Genomic DNA, 25,432 nt, shown 5'->3' with positions numbered 1-25,432 from the left:
GACTTGAAACTTGGCACAAGTAAAAGGTGATTTGTTAAGAGCTTGATAACTTTTTTAAAAAAAAAAACGCATAAAATTTGCAAAATCTCATCGGTTCTTTATTTGAAACGTTAGATTGGTCCATGACATTTACTTTTTGAAGATAATTTCATTTAAATGTTGACCGCGGCTGCGTCTTAGGTGGTCCATTCGGAAAGTCCAATTTTGGGCAACTTTTTCGAGCATTTCGGCCGGAATAGCCCGAATTTCTTCGGAAATGTTGTCTTCCAAAGCTGGAATAGTTGCTGGCTTATTTCTGTAGACTTTAGACTTGACGTAGCCCCACAAAAAATAGTCTAAAGGCGTCAAATCGCATGATCTTGGTGGCCAACTTACCGGTCCATTTCTTGAGATGAATTGTTCTCCGAAGTTTTCCCTCAAAATGGCCATAGAATCGCAAGCTGTGTGGCATGTAGCGCCATCTTGTTGAAACCACATGTCAACCAAGTTCAGTTCTTCCATTTTTGGCAACAAAAAGTTTGTTAGCATCGAACGATAGCGATCGCCATTCACCGTAACGTTGCGTCCAACAGCATCTTTGAAAAAATACGGTCCAATGATTCCACCAGCGTACAAACCACACCAAACAGTGCATTTTTCGGGATGCATGGGCAGTTCTTGAACGGCTTCTGGTTGCTCTTCACTCCAAATGCGGCAATTTTGCTTATTTACGTAGCCATTCAACCAGAAATGAGCCTCATCGCTGAACAAAATTTGTCGATAAAAAAGCGGATTTTCTGCCAACTTTTCTAGGGCCCATTCACTGAAAATTCGACGTTGTGGCAGATCGTTCGGCTATTCATGATGAAATGTCAAAGCATACTGAGCATCTTTCTCTTTGACACCATGTCTGAAATCCCACGTGATCTGTCAAATACTAATGCATGAAAATCCTAACCTCAAAAGAATCACCCTTTAGTTGTTATTGATGTAGGTCAGATATGTTGCAAATGGTCCACTTTTACGTATAGCCCTCATATAAACGTACCCCCAAATTTGGCTTGCCGATCCTCTAAGAGAAGAAAATTTCATCCGATCCGGCTGAAATTTTGTACATGTTGTTGGTATATGGTCTCTAACAACCATGCAAAAATTGGTCCACATCGGTCCATAATTATATATAGCCCCAATATGAACCGATCCCCCGATTTGGCTTGCGGAGCCTCTAAGAGAAGCAAATTTCATCCGATCAGGCTGAAATTTTGTACATGGTGTTGGTATATGGTCTCTAGCAACTATGCAAAAACTGGTCCACATCGGTCAATAATTATATATAGCCCCCATATAAACCGATCCCCCGATTTGACTTGCGGAGCCTCTAAAAGAAGCAAATTGTATCCGACACGGCTAAAATTTGGTACATGGTGTTGGTATATGGTCTCTAGCAACTATGCAAAAACTGGTCCACATCGGTCCATAATTATATATAGCCCCCATATAAACCGATCCCCCGATTTGGCTTGCCGATCCTTTAAGAGAAGCAAATTTCATCCGATCCGGCTGAAATTTCGTACATGGTGTTGGTATATGGTCTCTAACAACCATGCAAAAATTGTACATGGTGTTGGTATATGGTTTCTAACATCCATGAAAAAATTGGTCCACATCGGTCCATAATTATATATAGCCCCCATATAAACCGATCCCCCGATTTGGCTTGCGGAGCCTCTAAGAGAAGCAAATTTCATCCGATCAGGCTGAAATTTTGTACATGGTGTTGGTATATGGTCTCTAGCAACTATGCTAAAACTGGTCCACATCGGTCAATAATTATATATAGCCCCCATATAAACCGATCCCCCGATTTGACTTCCGGACCCTCTACTAGGAGGGGCAAATTTCATCCGATCCCATTGAAGTATATGTGCTAAATTTATACCTTGCCATCGCCAAGGTTTACCACAACCCAAGTAATTCAATTTTGGTGGCAGTCTTTAGTAGAATTTTGTACGCCATCCATGATGGTGGATACATAAGATTCGGCCTGGCCGAATGTTTAGTCTGATTTATTTCCACGTAAACAGCTTTTTTAATATATCGCAGGAATCCACCGCGGTGCAATGCGTTGCATAAACTGAAAAAAATTGCTCGGTTTCAAGGATGGATGGTCGTTTCGGAATTACCGCATTCCTCAAGTTATGCTATGTTTGATGTCAAAAACGTCTTTAAAGTAAAGTGTTAAAAGTCAACTCGTATTTTTTAAAGTTGTTTGCCTTGTAATCAAAGCACAAAGCGTCAACAAATTGGGAAGAATTTTTCAGAATTATAAAGTCAACATTAGTCAAAAACAAAAAAAATCTTTCATGTAAAGATACCCATTTTATGTCATATCACTTAATTATAAGAACAAAATGACTTCATTGAAAAGTTTAGCGTCGTTTGGACAAGGAAAACAAAATGCGTCTTCTATGGCAAGCAAAATTTTTCGTATTTTAAGGACGTGAAATTTTTGGTCTCACTTCAATATCTCGAGCTTCGACCAAACACAAATCCTGGTGACATTTCTTGGGGCGGTGGTGGAAGGGGAGTAGTACTCCCCTTTGTCATTTCGTTTGTCATTCCGTTTGTGACACATCAAAATATTAGTCTCAGTGAAGTTCTGAGTCGGTCTACTAATATCTGTCCGTCCGTCTGTTGAAATCAACATAACTTCCGAACGTCGGATGAAATTGCAAAACGATTCTTTTTGGACCACGTTTAGGATCTCTAACTGCCAAGCAAAAATTGACCGGTATCGGTCTATAATATTATATTTCCCTCATATAAACCCATTCCCAAAATTGACTTCCGGGACCTCTTGAAGGAGCAGATTCCCTGTAAATAAATTGGTTCATATCGGTTCAAAATTATTTATACACTCCTCTATATAAAGCGATCAAGAATTAACAGTCTTTTTTATCGTACAACATAGACTCCGGGATTTTTATCGATTTTTCCACCTTCGATGCAGTTCTTTTGAACAAGTCTAAGAAAGTACGCAATTAGGCCGTTTTTAGTGAAATTTTAAATTTTGGACAATTAAATTTCGCAAACAAGAATAAAAAATTCAATAAAAAGTAAAAGAATAATAAAAGTAAAATTAAGAATTTCATCCCCACTGGGATTTGAACTGCGTTTGACTTTTTCACTACCATGGAAGTTGTTTGGAGAAGGTTTTGTAAATTACAACAAATTAACAATATAAAAATAAACAATTTTGGTAAAAATGAAATGTGCAATTGGAGTAAACATTTTTTTAGTTTGTTTAAATTTCTTCATCTAAATAAACTTCCAAGACACAACTTCGAAAGCAATAAAAAGAATTCAAATGGAGTACTTCCTTAGGTTAGGTTAGGTGGCAGCCCGATATATCCGGCTCACTTAGACTATTCAGTCCATTGTGATACCGCATTGGTGAACTTCTCTCTTATCACTGAGTGCTGCCAGATTCCATGTTAAGCTCAATGACAAGGGACCTCCTTTTTATAGCCTAGTCCGAACGGCGTTCCACATTGCAATGAAACCACTTAGAGAAGCGTTGAAACTCTCAGTAATGTCACCAGCATTACTGAGGTGGGATAATCCACAGCTGAAAAACTTTTTGGTTTTCGGTCGAAGCAGGAATCGAACCCACGACCTTGTGTATGCAAGGCGGGCATGCTAACCATTGCACCACGGTGGCTCCCAGTACTTCCTTCCATGTGAAATTCATTGGAGATGATCCAAGTTTGCACTACATCCAGATCACAAATTGGGGTTCCAAACTACTTTTTTGAAAGCTCTTTTAAGGTGCCCTGCCATTGACAATTTTTAATTTATTTTTAATTTTATACAGCCTACAATTAAAGCTATAATACTTCCTAAAAATTTCTCCATTTTAAAGAAACCGCAACTTTGGCTTGGAATCACCAAATCCTGAACGAAATGTCAAAATATTGCTGCTCCAAGAAAATTAAAATTTTGAAAGACAAGCAATTTATTATTACTGAATATATTTTTTTGTTTTTATTTTATTTTTTTTTTGTAGAGCTATTTTTTTTATTAAAATAAGATTTATGTTTTTTTACAAATTTATTAGAAAAGTGAAGATTTCATAATATCAATGGAAAACTTTATCGATTTCTTTTTTAAAGAATTATTTAAAAAAAGTAAACCAAGTACTGAAGCTTTCTCTCAGAAGAGTTCAGAATTAATTTCTCACAAAACACCTATAGATCCACATGTGCCAAAAATCAATACCTCCCACTTACACGTATTCCAGCTCCCAATGGGTTAATGTTTTTTTTAACTAAATATCATGAACTAAAAGAAACAAAACATCTAAATATTATTATATAGAGAAACGCAAAAACAATTCTTCTAAAGATAACTCTGACACAACGCCCGTTTGCTTATCATCCGCATATTATTTGGCATATTTGCCTCGATTCTTAAGATAAGATTATTAATCAACAATACGAGGTAATAAGTTTATATTAAATTTTCACTTTTCCCTCTCTTCTCCTTTTGATTGTCTTTACAGAAAACTGCAAAATTTATTTAGTTGAGTTGAACCCTTGGAAACGAGAGACGATACTAGAGGAAAACGGATTTTTTCGAAAACAAAATTATAGATATTACGCAAATGAAGCGATTAATTTGAAAGTAACAACATTAAGAAAATAATTTCTATGAAAAAATTCAGGAGAATTTTTTTTATAGCAGAACCATGAAACTATTCTCGAGGGATTGAAAGAATTAACTGCCTTCAAAAACACAACAACACAAAAAACACTTCCAAGAGGAATTTCCGTTCCTAGATAAGGAAATATAACGAGAAAAAAAACAATTATTTTGGAGAAGACCGCCACCCCAAAAGTACAATATGAGCAAATCGGGATTCTCTACACTCAACCGATGGTTGGGCCGTAAAAACAAAGGTAAGTGATCATTATTTCCATATTTCAAAGGGAAGAAACTAATGGGAGTGATACATAATCAAGAAACTTAATTATAACTCCCTTAGCGAAATGGTTGTGATAACCATAACATTATTTATATGGTTGTGATAACTATAACTTTATTTGCATTAAACATAACCAAGTTTAAAAGGTCTAAGCATTTGATTAGAAGTTTCGAGTAACTGAATATGCCAAGAGCGCAATTCAAACTTGTCTATATTGAACATTAGAATGCTTCTAGAAATATTATACAGGGTGGCTGATATGTAATGCAACAAATTAAAGCGCTTTATATTTTTTTATTATTATTCAAAAGCAAAAAATGTCCGAAATAAATGCAAGTTTTAGAATCAGAGAGTCACCGTGGTGCAATGGTTAACATATCCGCCTTAGATACCAAGGATCATGAGTTCAATCCAAGCTTCGTCCAATCACCGAAAAGTTCTTCAGCGGTGGATTATTCCCTCTCATTACTATTGGTGACATTTCTGCGAGTTTCTAAGCTTCTCTAAGTGGATCGCGGTTCGGACACGGCTATAAAATGGAGGTGCCTTGTCATTGAGCTAAATTTAGAATCGGGCAGCAATCATTGATAAGAGAGAATATCACAATAGACTGAATAGTCTAAGCTAGTCCGAAATAACGAGCTGTCACAATACCCAAATCAACCTAACCTAGAATCAGTTTAGATTTGTTCGAATTGGCTACATTTGACATGACAAAGCCATCACACGCTGTACAGAAGTGGTTCTGCGGTATTTTGGATCATTCTTGACGTAACACCGTCTTGAGATGTTCAACACACTTTGGCATTTTTTAGTACCAACCTTACTCTCCGAAATGCTCTACGAGCAACATTCCAAAGGATTGAGATCCATAGATTTTTGTGGCCGTCGTGCGATATGAATGAAGCGATGAATCTCTTTTCTAAGCCATTTATAGTTGAGTCTAGTTGATTATATCCATGGTCTGCGGTCGAAATGTTTGTCTGCCCAGTGCTTCACTACTGCCTTTAGAAGATTTTCACGATAATATTCGGTACTTAAATTGACCCCAAGGCCTATGAATACGAGCGCAGAGCGTCCATCTGCCGTTATGACGGCCGACATCATTATCATCGGTGGTGCTTGAGTTGTGATGGTCAATTGAAGGTGCAAGTTTTCAGCTGACCTCTGAGGCAGCTCCTCAATTTGGAATGGCTACTCATCGGAGAAAACCAATTTCGGTAACTGACCACTTTTGTGCAAGCAAAGCAACTCCTTTCCTTTTTTCCAGCCTAACTTTTTTGTGCATGGGTGAGGTCTTGCACTTTCTGGAACTTCAATGGTTTCAGTCCAAGCTACCTTTTCAATAAGTTTTGCATCCATTCTCGCGATATTTTAAGCTCACAAGCAAGTTTTCTACCACTGCTGCGTCAATTTCGATCAAGTCCTCACTTCTCGGATTGTTCCCGGTATTGTTATCCTGTTTAGTCCGCGTTTTGGACGCAATGCAACATTGGCAGCATCACGATAAAGAACTAAGTACGAAAGAAAAAAGATTTATTCACATATAAGTACTGGAGAGCTCCAACGATAGTCACTTGTGGTCCAGTTACAAATAAAGCAAGCACACTATCACACTTGAATTCCATCACGAATAAATTTATTTCGGAATGTAATAGATCAAAATGCTTTTGTAAACTTTAAACAATGCCATGAGCTGTCTCTGGAATAATTCAAACTGTTTAGAAATGATGCTTCTTTGTTTCTATCCCGGAGTTTCAACGTTCCCCACTTTCGGAGGAGTTTCAAGTTTCCCCTTCAGAGTATCTTGTTTTTCGTTCATTCTTTTTAAACTTTCACTTTACAGCTTTCGTCGCTGTGCCCCAGATAATCTCTTCTTTCTCGTATTCAGTCTTACGACGTAATCGCTGATCCCATCTACCTTCTTCGTAGTGAACCAGTTGTAAGTTTGGTTCACCAAGGTGGGGATTTTGACACCTTCATTTACATCCGAGTCGGAATCAGATTCTCCACCTTCATTCGGAGGGCGGAAAAGACCCAACCTCCCCAGAGGGGAGGTTAGGTCAGGTGGCAGCCCGATGTATCAGGCTCACTTAGACCATTCAGTACATTGTGATACCACATTGGTGAACTTCTCGATTCCATGTCGAGCCCAATGACAAGGGACCTCCTTTTTATAGCCGAGTCCGAACGGCGTTTCACATTGCAGTGAAACAGAGATGTTTTGAAACCCTCAGAAATGTCACCAGCATTACTGAGGTGGGATAATCCACCGCTGAAAAACTTTTTGGTTTTCGGTCGAAGCAGGAATCGAACCCACGACCTTGTGTATGCAAGGCGGACATGCTAACCATTGCACCACGGTGGCTCCCTAGAGGGGAGGTTAGATTCTTGCCAATGGCTTTTCGCTAGTCTTTCATATAGCGTTATCTTCGACTACAGGTGCCAAGTTGCCCATACTTATAAGAGCTGCGCTTGTAGCTCTTTTCTCAACCTCAAGTACCAAGTCACTCACACCTGTTGGAGGTCTACGATTGCCTGATCTCGATGCCTCGTGACTTGTAGATTGATCCATCTCATGTTAATAACACTCCAATCGTATTTCTATAGTGATCTCATCGGAGTCTATAAGAAGGTCATCTCATCGACCTTCTTATTGACTCCGTTGTATGTTGGGTTCGCCAAAATTTTGATATTGATGTCGTCATTTACACCCAAGTCGGAATCAGATTCTCTACCTCCTTTTGGAGGGCGGAAAGGACCTAGCATTCACTGAGCCTCTTTATCTTCCTTTATACCTCTTCCCATCGGCAACATTTTATTGCAGCATTATCTTCAACTATAGGTAGCAAGTTGCCCCTAACCTCTAGAAGCTGTGCTCGTAACTCTTTCCTGCTTGAGCTGTACGATTGTCTGATTTCGATTCGTAGATTGATCACTGGCCGCCGACACTGGGGCACCTTCCTCCTGTGCGGTAAGAGTATCATCGTTTCGTATAATATTCATTTGGGTTTTTTGGTCAGTTTTGATCCGCGAGAGACTATAGTGAGTCTCCTGAGATGGATGTGCTAAATCATCCATCTCGAGCGCGGTAGAAACCTGACAACTCCCCTACCCGAGAGTATTTCCAGCTAGTTGCAATATATATCAGTCACACTGTATTTGTATCAAATAAATTTCGTATTGTAAAACGAGAATTAATTTAGATTTTCTTTCAATTATCCATATATTTCCTCATATCTTTAGATTTCTTCAAACTCTTGTTACACTTTCAATTTTATTAATGTATTCTCTTTTCTTCTAGATAAATCAGTGCCCAATGGCAAATTATCGAAATCTAGCACAAATCTATCCATATCTTCAACAAATATTAATGAAACTAGTCAACTGGAATATAATCGTATAACACCTTTACCGGCTGCCACCACAAATGCTCCATTTGAGCAAACATTTCGCATAACCGTTCTACTACCCAAGGATCAGTTGTATGTTACCCGTCTGGGTGCCCGTGTACCGTTGAGTAAACTGTTGGAATTGGTGTGCGATAATAAATTATTGGATTCCGAGAAATATGAATTTAGAAATCCAGGTAAGTACTAAAGTTACCACAAGAATATTTATACCCAAATGCATGAAGCTTGGTTAGAGCACACTATAAAGCCTAGTTACTGACATGTCACACTCGGAGAAAGAACAGATTCTTCAAGATCACTTTTAGATTGTTGGTAACTCTTATTGATACCCACAAAATCGTTTACTACTTCTCTTCAGTACTTAACATACGGTTTACAATGTCGAAGAAGCTTTCCATGACGCAGAAATTCCTTCTCCTGTGTTGTTCATGAAAACGCATCTTGAGAATGTGTTTCACGTCATCTTCCTCAATGTTGCCGAGGTCGCATATATATGTTTCCCGTATCTTGTATTTATGTAGATAGATACCAAAATTCCCATGACCTCTAAGCAACTCGCAGAGGCGGACCTCACTATGAGGTCTACTCATCCAGCTCCTTGTGTTCGGAATAAGTTGGTAGATCCATCTACCTTCGTTATCCATGTCCCATCTCCCTTGTAATTTATTCCCCGAGTTTCTTCTGCCTTTTTGCGCTCTCTGCGCCTTTTCCCTGCTGCTGGTTTATGAATAGTAATCCGCTTGTTCGTGAAATATCTCAGACGTTTTCGTTATCACCGGATCCAATGGAGGGATCCCACTGAGGACCGATGATGCAGATGTCTAGATGGTACGGTAAGCAGATATCTCTCGGAGAGTACACAATCTTTGCACTTTGTCTAGCAATTTTCTGAGGCCAAAACTTTTTTCCATCGCTCTATTCAAAGCGGGAGCTGCATAAACTACCTGCGCGTATTCCAATTTCGCCATTATTCTCTGTCGTAGTAGTCGACAGAACTTTGTCAGTTACGATCCTAACATCCTCCTTCATAGTAATTTTGTAATCTAATAAGAGTACGAGATATTTCAGATTCTTCTTGATGATATCACGAGTCAACTTAGCATAGGGCATTCGAGTGCTAGTCTTAAACCTATTAGTCTATGAGATCCGCTTATTCTTCCCATGTAATTGTTTGTTACAATTTCGATAGGTTCTGGAGAATTCTTATCGACCGGTAAGGTTACGACGTCGGCACTTACAACCCTCCGATAACGCCCAGTTTAATAGCCCATCGTACTGTACATTAAATTCTACAGATAAGGCTCAGTATGGACCCTCGCACTACTTCTGCTGATTCATTATAGTGAAGTATACCATCATCAGGCCCGTATTGCAGTACTCTGTCTTCTATGTAACTGTCTATTAGTCGAATTAGATCGGCAGAAAAACATCAAAGTCACATAGTCTTATGGATCACGCTTCAATTAACAGAGTTAAGCGCACTTTGCTTTACAATTGCTCCGAACCACATTTGTTTCATAGACTGCTACCCGGTGTTCATCAATTCCTTGATATAGATTTTTCTCTGTATGCCTTAGTAACTTGCACATTTATAATTCTCCCTTTTTCTTTTCTTCCAGTTGACGCTAGTCAAGTCTACAGTTGTGATTTAACCATCGGAGCTGTGGGACTCTCCGAAATCCGTTTATGTCACAAATCCGAGTCATACGATAACTTCAGTACCGATGAAATCATGAAATTGCAACGCACTTCCATAATACGAGAATCATTGACATCATCCGAGTTCAGTAGTCGTAATTCAAAGCACACAACGAAAACTACTAGTCCCTATAGCAGCACGAATAGCCTGAATTCCATGGATTCCTCGGGTATACATAGCACAAAAGCAATGCGTTTAAGTGCTGGCCCAAAGGTGGCAGCACCACCACGTAAAAAACGTGCAGCTCCCAGGCCCCCAAGTCAAGCTGCCATACCAGAGAAAAGTCCTTTGATTATGGAAAATGGTGGTGGTAAGACCAACATCGTTCCGGCATCCAGTAGTCCGGTCAATGGTAACATGAATGCCAAAGATTTTTCGGTATCTACACCAGATCTGTCATCCGTTCCGAACATTCTACGAAGTGATATTAATGGTAATAATTGTAATGGCCATTTGGAAGAGATCAAGGAATCTAGCTCGCAAGTGAATGGCAATGGTTATTCGGAAGATACGGTTCTTTATGCCCAAGTGCAAAAGAAAAATGCTTTGAATTTGAATAGCACGAGCGTGGAAAATTTGGCAGCATCCCCAACACCTTCAAGCGTGGAGGGAGAGATGAGTAAACTTCCAGAACCTTCACCGCGTAAGAAAATAGTACCTGTACCCAAAAAGAAAACCGTAGCTCCACCAGCGCCTCAGCCTAGGGGTTCCATGTACAGTGATGATAGTGTATCCATAGGTTCAACGAATTTATCCTCAGAACCTTCAACTCCAGTGGTTTTGGCTGCCCCAATGAAAGAATTTAATGAGTCCACGCCTGAACCCATACAGCGTGAGCAATCACGAGAGGAAATATCCCCGCCTCATGAATTGCCAACCCCACAGCCACGCGTTACCACCACCACTACTACGCTCTTGAATGCCACTGATCTAAAGTTAGATCTAAAGAATCTAGAAGCTGATACAGAAGATGAGGTGGATAAGGCAAAACTTAAAGTGGCCAATAATGTATCCAAGGTAATACTAAATCGAACACCAACACCAGAGCCTCGATCGCTGTCATGTGAACCTCCTGACTTGGATGTTGGTTGCTACGAAACCCAATTGGATAACTTGAAATCCCCCATGGAAGATGATAATGTATCCAAACAAGCAGATTCGGGTATAGGGGAACCAGTTCCCTCTCCCGTACCAGACAGTCTTCCCTCGGAGGTATTAAACCTTGATGTAAAATCCAATTTTGAATCATCCTCCGATGATGATGATATGGTCAAGGTCTACAATTTCAAATTGGGTAAAACATTGGTGAAACCACTAAACGAAACAAAGACCCTAGAAGAGTTGACCGTAATGAATGATGTCCAAGAGGAAACCGATAGTGATCTAAATACTCCCAATCTGGGCCAAATAAGCTCTTCGAGTACCCCTTCGGAGACGTCATCTTGGAACTATGCCATACCCATATCACCACCTCCGAACTTTGCGGATGGCAAATTCAATGAAGCTTTCGAGCAAGAACAGGAAAATCCCATAACACCAAAGATTGTGGAAAGACCCAAATTGAATTTCGAAGACCTTCAACCGGAGACCACAATGAAGACGAAAGCGAAAACAACTGTCAGCACTCCCTCAACCATAACTCCCAGCACTCCTTTGGATAATATATTGGGAGAGCTATCGGCCATTATCCAGGACAAGGGTGTCGATTCGTTGATTAAGAAATCTGAGGAGAACAATGAGATTGAGGCAGCCAAACCCAATACTCTAACGAATTTCACCATTAACTCTGTGACACGATCCACTCTCACCAAACCCAAAGAAGTTCAGAGTGAAATGCCTGCCAAAGAGGAAGTTAAACCCTATATACCGTCTCCATTGGATTCGCCCACTAATGCTCCGGATGAAGAGAAATTATATCGAAAACGTAATAGTGTGACCAGCTTGAAACAAAGGCGATCCATAACCCGTTCAGATTCTTTCCATACAACGGCCTTAGCAACAGATGCATCCAATTCCTCTGGAACTTTGAACAAAAGAACTTCCTCCCAAATTTCCTTGGATCAAATGGCCAATGGTAACCTTAATCGTCGACGTTCATCCAGTGAATTGAGTATAGGAGAATCACCATCCCTACAAAGTCTCGAGGTGATGAAGACAATTTTGAATTCACGCAAAAATAGTTTGGCTCATAGTGGTGGAGAAGAGGAAGCCCCTGCGGTAGAGGTCAATACCAGAAGGCCATCTGAGGAATTGAAATTCACCAGCTTAGAATTGAAAAATAAAATGGCCTTGGACAGAGTTGCAGCTAAAGAAGAAATCGTGGAGAAGACCGACAACCAAATGGAATCCAAAGAAAATATCAAAAAACTTTGGCAAAATAGAGCCAATTCCGAGATAGAAGAATACAGTCGAAACCTGGCTAAAAGCTCTAATGAGAATGGTGCCCAGTTTCCAAGAAACGATAACCACACGCCAAAAGAGGAAACCTCTACAGCTTTAGAGATTAAAGCTGAAGAAAGAGTTTTGGAGACAGCGAAAGAAAACCCCGAAGTTAAACCCAAAGAATTACCCAAAGTTTATCGATACTCTGGACCACCCAGTATCAATTTTTCCACCTGGAGTGAAAGGCCCAAGGTTCAGGTAGCCATAAAAAATGAAGGCGATTATATATTTGGTGGTAAGGTCAATGATTCCAAGACCATTCCACGAAATCATCGAATGTCTACACCGGCAAATTTCAATGAATCACACCACGAAGCGAAGCCTTTGCCTCCAGTGGCTCCTAAGCCAGCAACCATACAACGTATGGGTATACCAGAGAAAGAATATAAGGTACCTGTTATGGTGAAACCCATAAAAGATGTCATTGTGGAAAGTACCCAAAGTGAGCAGGCCAAAGTCATAACCAATGGAGATATTCCACGGAGCAATGGTAATGCAGATTCATTAAAATCTATAGCCAATGCCGAGGTGAAACCCCAAGTTTCGAATTTCAATAAACCCCCAACTCCAGTCAAAGTCTCAGCCAATGGAACTGTGAAGCTGGCATTGCAAAGACCCACAATTGAATCCGTACTCAAACCCCAAACCCAAACCATAGTCAATACCAATCACAATACCACATTACCAAGGACCAACAAACGTTTCTCCACTTCCATTGCCACTAGTAGCACATCAAGTACGGCACAAACTCCGGTGACACCCATAACTCCGGGGCCTCAACTTTTACGCTCCACTTCTACAAAACGTGAGGAAAGAGAAACCAAATCTATGATAATACCAGATAATGCCGCACCTGTTGCAGCACCATTTGGTCAAAATACCTTGAGGCGAACTGGTTTTAAAGAGAAGATCATGGCCAAAGATGAGGAGGAAAAACAAAAAGCCATTAACACCGCCACCAGCACTTTGTCCTTAGCGAAGCCAACAACCAATCCAAAGGTCAACACAAATGGTGATTTAAAATTCACCACGGCAAAGTTCGAGGTGAAAACGAACAACATCACCACCACCACCACTACAAGTGCCAAATTACATTTAAATCTACAGAAATCAACATCGGTTACAGTCACCACTAGCGGTGCTGCTACTCCAGTATCACCCTCTCTTAAGCCAAAACCTCAAACACCAAAAACTGCACCTGCTCTAAACACATCACTTCACGTACCTCCTTCTCCTCCAGCACCCCCAGCCATGGCCATCAGTTTGAAACCTGTGACTGCAGTGCGGACACCAACAGCTTCCGAGGATCCCCGAGATCAATTATTGACAGCTATAAGGAATTTTAAAAAAGATGAACTTAAGAAAGCGTAGATTGTAGATATTCGTAGATGACATAGTTTTTAAGAAATTCAAACGAAAAAGCTTTCATATCGAATTAAAATCAAGTTAATAAAACAAAAACATAGAGCTTTTAGGCCTTTTGAAGTTTCTGAAGGCAATATTTGGAAGTTATCAGAACTTTTAGGAGGATTGAAGTATGGGCTTAGGCAATGGAGTTTCAGAAAAAGAGATGATGAAGCTCAAAACTAACTTTCTCAGTAAAAGCTTTGGTATACAGAAAAAATTTTTTTTCAGAGCTTTTATGTAATCTCGGAAAACTGTCTTCTATGGAGATTGAGTAAAGCTGTTCAATAAAAAAGCTTTATAAGCCGATAGTAACAATCGAAATCATAATCCCTTAATTTTTTTCAGTAAAAGCTTTAGTAGACTGATATTTTAGAAACCTGCCCGTTATTGGGCTTGATTAAGGCTTTCAATGTCCATACAATAACGAAAAGCTTTATAAGGCGATATTATCAGGCTTTCAAAAACAGAATTCCTTATAAAGGACGATGAAAGTAGTCGATTGATGCCATTTAAATGAGAGAAGAAAGCTTTTCGTTAATTTAATAAAAAAAGCTTCTGTATTTCAGCGATACGAAGCTCTAGCAATGGATGACCAACGAAATGATCTGTTGACGCCGTTTGAAGAAGAGAAGAAAACTTCTCGATGCTCTTATAAAAAAAATTCTGCTAAAGCTTTTTGTTGTCTCTACAAATGCCTATAAATAAGCTTTTAAAAGTTAATAGTAGAAAGCTTGCAAGTAAGCAGTCATAGAAAAGCATAGTCCTTTAACATTAATAAATACACAAAAATGATCAGAGATGCCATTTGAATGAGAGAATAGAGCTTTTCTCTGCCTTAAAAGCTTCGGCAGTTCGGTAATATTCAGGTATCGCAATGGCTTGCTTTAAGAGTGACTAAAGCTTTTACAGACAGCAAGATTTCATATTAGCACGAAATTCCTTTGAAAAAAGAAGCTCAAATATCAAATGAGTGAGAGAAGAAGGATCTTGACCTTTTTAATGTAAGAATAAAAAAGCTCCCGCATTTGAATTAAATGAAGCTTTCGCAAAAATTAAGGAAAATCTGCCACAAAACCTTCTGCAGGGCGCTTATATGAAGCTACTACAATGGCTTGATTCAAGAGTAATTAAAGCTTTTCGTTGTTTATAAATACATACTAAAAACGAAAGCTTTCAAGCAAGCGTTCCTAAAAAAACGAAGTGCATGAGAGAAAAAAGCTTTTCGTAATGCATAAAAACTCAAGCAAATCGCTAATATGAATTTAAGTAACACAGAAAATGTTTGGAAAAGCTTTCTAATCTTTGAAAATTTTCCCGTTACAAACAATATAGAGCTAAAGCTTTTTAAAGATAAAATTAAGCTTACAAAGCTTTTTGGGGTAACTTAAACTGAAGGCTAGTTATAAATTATTTGAACTCAGAGGAAGGAATGTTAAACATTAAAACATTGAATCCTCCAATAATAGAAAGAGATAGTCAAGAGCTTTGAAAGCTTCATAAGCATTACTTTCATATTTTGGCTCAATTTATTTATTAATTTATTAATATAGGCTTGAAGGAAATTCTAAAAAATTTAAGAATTTAAATTTAAAAAAATACGAATCTAAAGAAAACTTTTTTGTAAAAGCAATGCTTCTTATTCCATCATTAGTTTTTCGTAATTGAGGCATTTAAGTCTTATGAAATAATTCAAGACCTTTAAAATCTATTTGAATTCAAATAGCTTTCAAATTTTTTTACTATCTATAGGTGGGTATTAAGTTCGAGTTTCGTCATTTTTTAACTAAAGTGAAAACTAAATCAGTAAAAAAAGGCATACAATTATACATATTTGCTGCAGATTTCATTATAACTTGATGGGGGAATAGCCTAAAGCAAATTTTCACAAAGTTTTTATTCCTTAAAATTGATTGTTAAAGAAAAGTAATCGTGAAAAAATTACGATTTAGCGGCTAAACTCGAACTTAATACCCATCTTATAGTTAGATTTTTAGTTAAATTTTTCCTTTCGATTTTTTTCTCTTAAAGTTAAGTTTTTTTATTTTGTTGCTCTTTTCAAAAATGTTTAGGCAGGCCCTATTCATTTTATATTTACTTATTTTTTTATTGACAATTTTTTTTGTGAATTTCTTCCTTTCTACCTTACATAGTTTCTTCTTACATTTAAGATGATATTTAACAAATTTATAATAATTGAATTTTGCAGGAAAAAAATATCATCTTCGACTCTTTTTATGTCTACGGCAAGACGAAGTTCTTTGACTTCATTTATACTGGGCGTTTTATATAAATTTGCATATATAACGTAACAGTAAACATAACGATTATAGCTTACTACTCTCGAAAGCCGTAGGATAAAAAAAACCTTTTCTTTTCGGGTTTATATACACACATTTCAAAAAGGTTTGAATTCAAGTAGATTTTCAATGTTATTTAATGAAAATAAATGTAGGCTGAAAAAATTAAGCCAAAATCTTTTAGAAAAGAAGACACCCTATACACCCTATGTCTATAGAATTTTTAGCATTTTGTTGCATTCGTCTTTCTCTCTCTCTATCTCTCTCTAATCCAAAGCTTTTGGGGGTAAAATAAACTGGAGGCTAGTTACAAATTATTTGAACTCAGAGGAAGGAACCTTAACGTTAAATATTAAAACATTAACCCCCATTTTCATGAAGCTCCGTTAGTGCTACGTTAGCTAACGAACTTTTAAACCGTGATATCTACATATCTGTCATTTTGCGTATATATTCCAAATGCCAGTTAGAAACTTAACTGTTGAAAATTTTTCAGTTAAAGTTAACCGGAGAAAAGATATTTCCATTTTTCTTTCTGTTAACTGGCAGTTAAAGCCTAACGGAGCTATATGAAAATGGCCGTAAATCCTCTAAAAAGAGAAAGAGATAGTTAAGATCTTTGAAAGTTTCATGAGCCTTACTTTAAGATTTTGGCTTAATTTATTAATATAGGCTTGAAGAAAAATTTCAAAAATTTAAGAATTTAAAATTTTCCACAAAAAAAAAAATAAAATACAAAGTGAGCTTTCGGGATTTGCATACAGGCATTTGAAAAAGGTTTGAATTCAAGTAGATTTTAAATGTTATTTAATGCAAATAGACTTATTTGACTGAGAAAATTAAGCCACATTTTTTTTTTTTTGGAAAGGAAAACACTCTAACCCCCATTTTCATGAAGCTCCGTTAGTGCTACGTTAGCTAATGAACTTTTAAACCGTACTATAGACATATCTGTCATCTCGCCTATATATTCTATATGTCAGTTAGGCACCTAACTTCTAAAAAATTTTCAGTTAAAGTTAACCGGAGATAAGATATTTCCATTTTATTTTCTGTTAACTGGGAGTTAAAGTCTAACGGAGCTACATGGAAATGACCGTAAATACGATGTCTACAGAATGTTTAACATTTTATTGACTTCGCCTTTCTCTCTTTCATGTACACTAGTTCTTGTAATTCCTACAGAAAAAATATATGTATATTTTTTTCAATTAAAATCTTAATAGAATTTAAAACAGAAAATATTTAATCAAAAATTTTACTTGTTCAATTACTATTTTAATTAAAACCAAAATTAAGAGCACCAATAAATTTTTAATTTGAATCGCATTTTCCATTAAAAATAAATTTTTTTAAATAATTCTTTTGATTGAAGTAAAAAATATTTTTTTTCTCTCTTTCGCGAAACCACCACATTAGTTGAAAGCTCTACCAAATCTGCTTCATTACATTTTTTTAATTAAAATTGTAACAGAATTAAAAAAGAATATTTTATTAAAATTCGTTTTTTATTTGATTTTTGATCGACCCTTTGTTAGAATTATAAATTAATGTTTCTTCAAGCTCGAGGTCTTTTTTTAAATATTTTATTTATTGTTCCCAATATTTAAAAATGACCTCGAGCTTGAAGAAACATTAATTTAAAATTTTATTGTTATTATTATTTTTTTTTTTTGGTTTGATTCAATAAATTTTGTATTCAAATCAAAAATCAAAAACAGATATTAACTGGATTAATTATTTATTTTATTTGCATCAATTAATTTTGTAAATATTTTCGTGATTGAGTTATTTTTCATAAAAAATTAATATGATTACTTTAGTGATTGAAGTCCAAACTTATTTTTCGGTTTCTCTATATGCCTGTATCTTTTTCGCGAAATTGGTATTTTAGTACAAAGCTCTACCGAATCTGATTCAGTACATTTTTTTAAATTAAACATATCAATTAAAATTTTAATAGAATTAAAAAAAAATATTTAATTGATTCAATTATTTTTTAATAAAATCAAAAACCGAAATTAATTGTTTTAATTATTTATTTTGTGTACATCAATTAATTTTGTAAATATTTTCGTGATTGAAGCATTTTACATTAAAAATTAATTTGATCAATTATTTTAGTGATTGAAGTCCAAACTTATGTTTTTCTTTCTCTATATGCCTGTATCTTTTTCGCGAAATTGTTATTTTAGTACAAAGCTCTACTGAATCTGATTCATTACATTTTTTTAAATTAAAAATATCAATTAAAATTTTAATAGAATTAAAAAAAATATTTTATTAAAAATTTAATTGATCCAATTATTTTTTAATCAAAATCAAAAACCGAAATTAATTGTATTAATTATTTATTTTATGTGCATCAATTGATTTTCTAACCATTTTCATGATTGAGGGATTTTACATTAAAAATTAATTTGATCAATTATTGTAGTGATTGAAGTCAAAAATTATTTTTTTTTTCTCTATATGCCTGTATCTTTTTCACGAAATTGCTATTTTAGTACACAGCTCTACCGAATCTGCATCATTACATTTTTTTAATTAAAAATTTCAATTAAAATTTTAATAGAATTAAAAAAACATATTTAATTAAAAATTCAATTCAAATTTAATTCAATAATTTTTTAATCAACATTAAAAAATCAAAAACCGAAATTAATTGTATTAATTATTTATTTTATGAGCGCCAATTGATTTTGTAACTATTTTTGTGATTGAGGCATTTTTCATGAAAAATTAATTTGATCAATTATTGTAAGGATTGAAGTCAAAAATTAATTTTTTGTTTTCTCCATATGCCTGTATCTTCTTCGCGAAATTGCTATTTTAGTACAAAGCTCTACCGAATCTGCTTCATTACATTTTTTCAATTAAAATTTTAATAGAATTAAAAAAACATATTTAATTAAAAATTTTATTGATTCAATTATTTTTTATTCAAACCATAAATTACAAACGAAAATTAATTGTATTAATTATTTATTTTAGGTGCATCAATTGATTTTGTAACTATTTTTGTGATTGAGGCATTTTTCATGAAAAATTAATTTGATCAATTATTGTAGTGATTGAAGTCAAAAATTATTTTTTTCTCGGCATGCCTGTCTCTCTTTCGCGAAACCGCAATTTTAATTCAAAGCTCTACCGAATCTGTTTCATTACATTTTTTTTTTCAATTAAAAAAAAAATATTTAATTAAAAGTTTAATTGGCTGAATTAATTGTTATAATCAAATCTAAAGTGGAAATTAATTGAATCATTTATTTTTTAATTGGTTCAATTAATTTTGTCACCATTTTCGTGATTGAGGTATTTTTCATTTAAAAAAAATAATTGTATCACTTTTTTTTTGGTAATTGAATTAAAAGTTGAATTGGTTGAATTTATTTTTTAATCAAATCAAAAATCAAAAGTGAAAATTAATTCAATCAATTATTTTTTAATTGGTTCAATTAATTTAGTCACCATTTTCGTGATTGAGATATTTTTCATAAAACAAAAATAATTGTATCACTTTTTTTTTGGTGGTTGAAGGCAAAAAAATATTCTCTCACTTTTTTTGGTGATTGAATTAAAAGTTTAATAGGTTGAATTAATTTTTTAATCAAATCAAAAATCAAAAGTGGAAATTAATTGAATAAACTATTTTTTTATTGGTTCAATTAATTTTGTCACCATTTTCGTGCTTAAGATATTTTTCATAAATAAAATAATTGTATCACTTTTTTTTTGGTGATTGAATTAAAAGTTGAATTGGTTAAATTAATTTTTTTAATCAAATCAAAAATCAAAAGTGGAAATTGATTGAATCAATTATTTTTTAATTGGTTCAATTAATTTTGTCACCATTTTCGTGATTGCGGTATTTTTTATTTAAAAAAAATAATTGTATCACTTTTTTTGGTGATTGAATTAAAAGTTGAATTGGTTGAATTAATTTTTTAATCAAATCTAAAGTGGAAATTAATTGAATCAATTATTTTTTAATTGGTTCAATTAATTTTGTCACCATTTTCGTGCTTGAAATATTTTTCATAAAAACATAATTGTATCACTTGTTTTAGTGATTGAAGGCAAAAAAATATTTTTCTCAGTATATCTGTCTCTCTTTCGCAAGGCCACAATTTAAGTTCGAAGCTCTACATCTTTGGCCTTCTGTCTTTTCTGATTCTCCCTCTCTCTCTCTCTCTCTCTCTCTCTCTCTCTCTATGGCAACAAATCAAACTCAAACGTTTGAAAAGTATTTGAGTTCTAGAGACTTTTTCACTTTTTCACATATATGAAGATTTTTATTCAATAGTAAAAGCTTTTCAGGGGATTATTTAAAGGATTTATGAAACTAGCATTTTTTCACTTCCCTCTACTTGAAAGTTTAGATAAAATTTTTTTCTTTGGAAATGATAACTTCAAAACATTAGGCCAATGCAGTCAATTTATAAAATTTAACAAATGTAATGCTTTTTTAAATAAGCTAATTAGAATTTTCAACAAATAGCTTTGTCATAAAGAAAGCGTTCAATTCTCCTTACCATCAACAATTCTCTCTCTGTATTGGAAAATAAAACTTGGCAGCGTTGAAAGGAAATAATAAAAAGCTCATACGCACAGCTTGATAAAAGTATTTAAACTCTCCAATTTAAAGAAATGGGAGCTTATATTTTTAAATAATTTAGTTTAATTATATTATTTTTTGTTTTTTATTATGTTTTAAATCCCCAAAAAAATGTTTATCATTTTATAATTTTATTATTTTTATTATTATTATTTTCGTTTATTTTCCATAATTAAACACTCTAGTGAATATTGGTTTTAAACCAAGTTTTCTTATTGTAACCTTTAATATTTGTAATCTATATGAAAATATCTATACTATAAATTTAAGTCACAAAATTAATTTAATTTAAATTGTATAATTTTAGTAAATCCTTATATTAGTTTTGTTTTGTAAACAGCCAAAATCTTATAATATAATTAAATGATTTTGTTTATATATACACATATTGTTTAATAAGTCCTTAACAAAATATTTAATTTAATCTATTGTTTTTATTGTCAATTTTAGTTTTTCTTTCCCCCCGCCCCTTCCCATCCTTACAAAGGTATTGGTCTTTATAGTTTTTTTCCCCACATATATAGATATATTTTAATCCATAAAAAAAAAAGATTTTAATTGTGTTTATATTTTTCAAAGAAAGTTTAAACTTCTCTTTGATGAAATTGTTTAATTTTGTTGATACGTGTAAATTATTATTCTTTTTTTATTTTAAAGGCGATATAAATACTTTGTTTTAACTTTTATATTGGATTATAATTTTGTTTATTTTTTTTTTCATCTTCATATACATATAAAAAAATATATTTATAGTTAATGATATTTTTATTATTTAATTAATTTACTGAATTGTAAATCATAATAACCAAGATGTATAATTTTTAATAAATATATTGTATAATAAATAAAGTTTTTCCAAAAAATAAAAAAAAATTATTTGAATTTGATTATAGCTAAGAATCCAAAGAAAATGTGTTAGAAGTGTTCATTGGGGAATACCAAACAGTTCTCGTACCATTAACTATTAGCCAGTCCTAGCACAGAAAAAATGTATTTCCAAAATAATTGATCCAATTAAGTTTTAATTAATTTTAAATAAAATGACCCACGGAATTAATAAAATAAATCACAGACTCCAATTAAACAAGTAAGGAAAGTCTAAAGTCGGGCGGGGCCGACTATATTATACCCTGCACCACTTTGTAGATCTAAATTTTCGATACCATATCACATCCGTCAAATGTGTTGGGGGCTATATATAAAGGTTAGTCCCAAATACATACATTTAAATATCACTCGATCTGGACAGAATTTGATAGACTTCTACAAAATCTATAGAATCAAAATTTAAGTCGGCTAATGCACAAAATGTTAGTAAAAAAAAATATGAGAAACATTTATATTTGAAGCAATTTTAAGGAAACTTCGCAAAAGTTTATTTATGATTTATCGCTCGATATATATGTATTAGAAGTTTAGGAAAATTAGAGTCATTTTTACAACTTTTCGACTAAGCAGTGGCGATTTTACAAGGAAAATTTTGGTATTTTGACCATTTTTGACGAAATCAGAAAAACGTACATATATGCACTAAAAAAAATATTGTCGTGAGGTCAAAGATTTCATGTCTTTGAAATACGAATGCAAATTTTGCTTAGCATAGAAGACGCATTTCTCTAATATAAAGTTTTTTTCCTTGTCCAAAAGTCGATAAACTTTTCAATGAAGTCGTATTGTCCTTATAATTAAGTGATTTCACTTAAAATTGGGTATCATAACATGAAAGAAAAAATGTTTGGTCTAAGATCAACTTGACTTTAATAACTCAGAAAAATTCTTTAAATTTAATGAAATTCTCTTTAAATTTGTTGTCTTTTTGCATCTTGACAACAAAGCAAAAAATCGTTCAAATATAGGACATGTTTTTCAAAACTTTATTTTAAAGAAGTTTTTTACTTGAAACATAGCATAATTTCTACTGGAAGTCGAGTCTTTATGTGGAAAATAAAGTTGTCGTTAACTCGTTTTTAAAGGACTTTGATAGCATACACACAAACAAATTTTTTTCTGATTCAATCACGAAATTAATTGATCCAATTAATTTTTTAATTGAAATGTCTTCAATCACGAAAATGATAGTATCAATCACAGTTTTAATTGGGCATAGAAAAAATTTTTGATTAAAAAATTAATTGATTTCATTGCCAAATTTCAATTAATTTTTTAATTGATTCAATTAAAAATTTAATTGATGTTCATTGCAAAACTCAATTTATTTATTAATTAAAAAAAGGTAACTATTTTCAATTACATTCTGAATTGGCTTAGAATTTTTATTTGGATTAACAATTGATTGTTTGAAAAAAAATTTTAATTAAAAATTAAAAAAAAATGTTCATCATCATAAACTGACTTAGTCTTCCGAATTTGATTAAAAGTTAATTGTATCAATTAACTTTGGAAATATTTTGGTGATATTTTTTTCTGTGTATGAAGATAACAAGCTGAGGAAGCGAAAAATTAAAATTTGCTTCCTAGAAGCAAGTACACAAAACCCAAATTTAAAAGAGAATTGTGTCTTAAAAGTATCTTTACTTGTATTCTCCGCTTCTTTGGCTCGGAATCAATACCAAATTTTTTAAAGTAGAGACAAAATCTTCGGAAACGGGCATGCTTTTTTTCAGTGTGGGAGCTATATCTAAATCTGAACCGATTTCAACCAAATTTGGCACGGATAGCTACAATGCTACTTCTACTCCCTGTGCAAAATTTCAAGCAAAAAATTGGCCTCTGTGGTCATATGAGTGTAAATCGGTCGAAAGCTATATATGGGAGCTATATCTAAATCTGAACCGATTTCAATAAAATTTAGCACACTTGACTCCTAGTGCAAAATTACAACCAAATTGGGGTATAACTCTGGCTTCTAGGACCGTATTAGTCCATATCGGGCGAAAGATATATATATGGGAGCTACATCTAAATCTGAACCGATTTCAATGAAATTTGGCACACTTGACTATAGTACTAATTGTTCTTCTTGTGCAAAATTTTAAGCAAATTAGGGTAAAACTCTGTCTTCTGAGGCCATATAAGTCCATATCGGGCGAAAGATATATATGGGAGCTATATCTAAATCTGAACCGATTTCTTCCAAAATCAATAGGGTTTTATTCTGAGCCAAAACACATACTTGTGCCAAATTTGAAGTCGATTGGACTAAAACTGCGACCTAGACTTTGATTATAAACCGATCCCCACATTTGCGGGGCCTCTAAGAGAAGCAAATTTCATCCGATCCCGCTAAAATTTGGTACATGGTGTTAGTATATGTTCTCTATCAAGCATGCAAAAATTGGTACACATCGGTCCATAAATATATATAGCCCCCATATAAACCGATCCCCAGATTTGGCTTCCGGAGCCTCTAAGAGAAGCAAATTGCATCCGGTCCTGCTGAAATTTGGTACATGGTGTCAGTATATGGTCTCTAACAACCATGCGAAAATTGGTCCACATCGGTCCACAATTATATATAGCCCCCATATAAACCGATCCCCCGATTTGGGTTGCTGAGCCTCTAAGAGAAGCAAATTTCATCCGATCCGGCTGAAATTTGGTACATGTTGTTAGTATATGGTCTCTATAGGCCCCATATAAGCGACCCCCATATTTCAATTCTGGCTCTCTACGTACCGTGAAAAAGTCCATATCGATTTGTAGACGTACCTATTCATATCTTTTTTGTCTAATATTTGCGACGTATGGACTAACTCACAAGTTTGAAAACAATGTTAATAAGTTTTAAGATGCCACAACCCAAGTAATTCGATTGTGGATGACAGTCTTTCGTAGAAGTTTCTATGCAATCCATGGTGGAGGTACATAAGTTTCGGCCTGGCCGAATATACTTGTTATTATTCCTTAGGTACGGGACTGTAATTTAAAGGATATACTCGCCCTTATCAAGGCTTCAGGATGGAAGACCTAGAGAACCGTACAGGAGATGTGACCGACCCGGGCGGAAGAAGACAGATGTCGAATAGGAAAGATACAACCATGAGGAATCACAATGGACCAGCCTGGTCTAAGTGGACACCATTTTTCCGTTCTACGGATTTGGTGTCATCCTCTATAACCTAACCTAACCATCATATTCCTTCTATGCGTGAATAGTCAGTTCATTTCTTTTACCTTTGCACCCTGTAAATTTATTACAAAATCGAATATGTAGTTCCAAAATTTCTCTTCGATTAAAATCCAATGAACTTTAATTTTGCGATGAGTTTGTTTGCAAATGAGTTGATAAAGAATAAAAAACAGCGCAAATTCAAAGCAAATTCTTATCTTTTTTACCTATGTATACCGTTGATGGTGATGATGATGATGACTAACATTCCACTGATAACCTTGATGTGTAGGAACAATTTCACACAATTCAGTTAAATTAATTTTTATATTGTTAGGAATCATTATTAGCAGATAGTACTTTTCGACGATTTTTCAATTTTTTTTTACAAAAAAAGGTTCGTGTAAAATTTGGGTATTATGGCCATATTTCTCCAAATCGGAAGAACATATAAATTGGCGCTATATCTTAATTCAGCACACTTAAAGATAATTTTAAATCTACTCTCTATGTCATATATCAAA

The 25,432-nt window shown here is 34.4% G+C and overlaps 1 protein-coding gene and 1 long non-coding RNA gene across 9 annotated transcripts in view; one reads left to right on the top strand and one right to left on the bottom strand.

The window, feature by feature from the left end:
* Positions 1–13,984, top strand: part of LOC142230083 (uncharacterized) — a 301,427-nt gene extending 287,443 nt beyond the window's left edge. For 6 of the 7 annotated variants that reach the window (XM_075300710.1, XM_075300711.1, XM_075300713.1 and 3 more), the window contains 3 exons: positions 4,541–4,937; positions 8,268–8,552; positions 9,996–13,984. In XM_075300710.1, the coding sequence (XP_075156825.1) occupies positions 4,883–4,937; positions 8,268–8,552; positions 9,996–13,888 (4,233 nt within the window). In that variant the 5' untranslated portion in view covers positions 4,541–4,882 and the 3' untranslated portion in view covers positions 13,889–13,984. The remainder of the gene's footprint in view (positions 1–4,540; positions 4,938–8,267; positions 8,553–9,995) is intronic. The other variant, XM_075300716.1, reaches the window with a different exon arrangement.
* The window catches only part of LOC142230086 (uncharacterized), a 237,170-nt gene that overhangs the window by 153,454 nt on the left and 58,284 nt on the right, over positions 1–25,432 (bottom strand). The gene's annotated exons all lie outside the window — the stretch shown is intronic.

Source organism: Haematobia irritans, chromosome 3, assembly GCF_050003625.1.
Source record: "Haematobia irritans isolate KBUSLIRL chromosome 3, ASM5000362v1, whole genome shotgun sequence".
NCBI lineage: Eukaryota > Metazoa > Arthropoda > Insecta > Diptera > Muscidae > Haematobia > Haematobia irritans.
The sequence above is the reverse complement of the archived record's forward strand: the minus strand, read 5'-3'. Positions and strand labels throughout refer to the sequence as shown.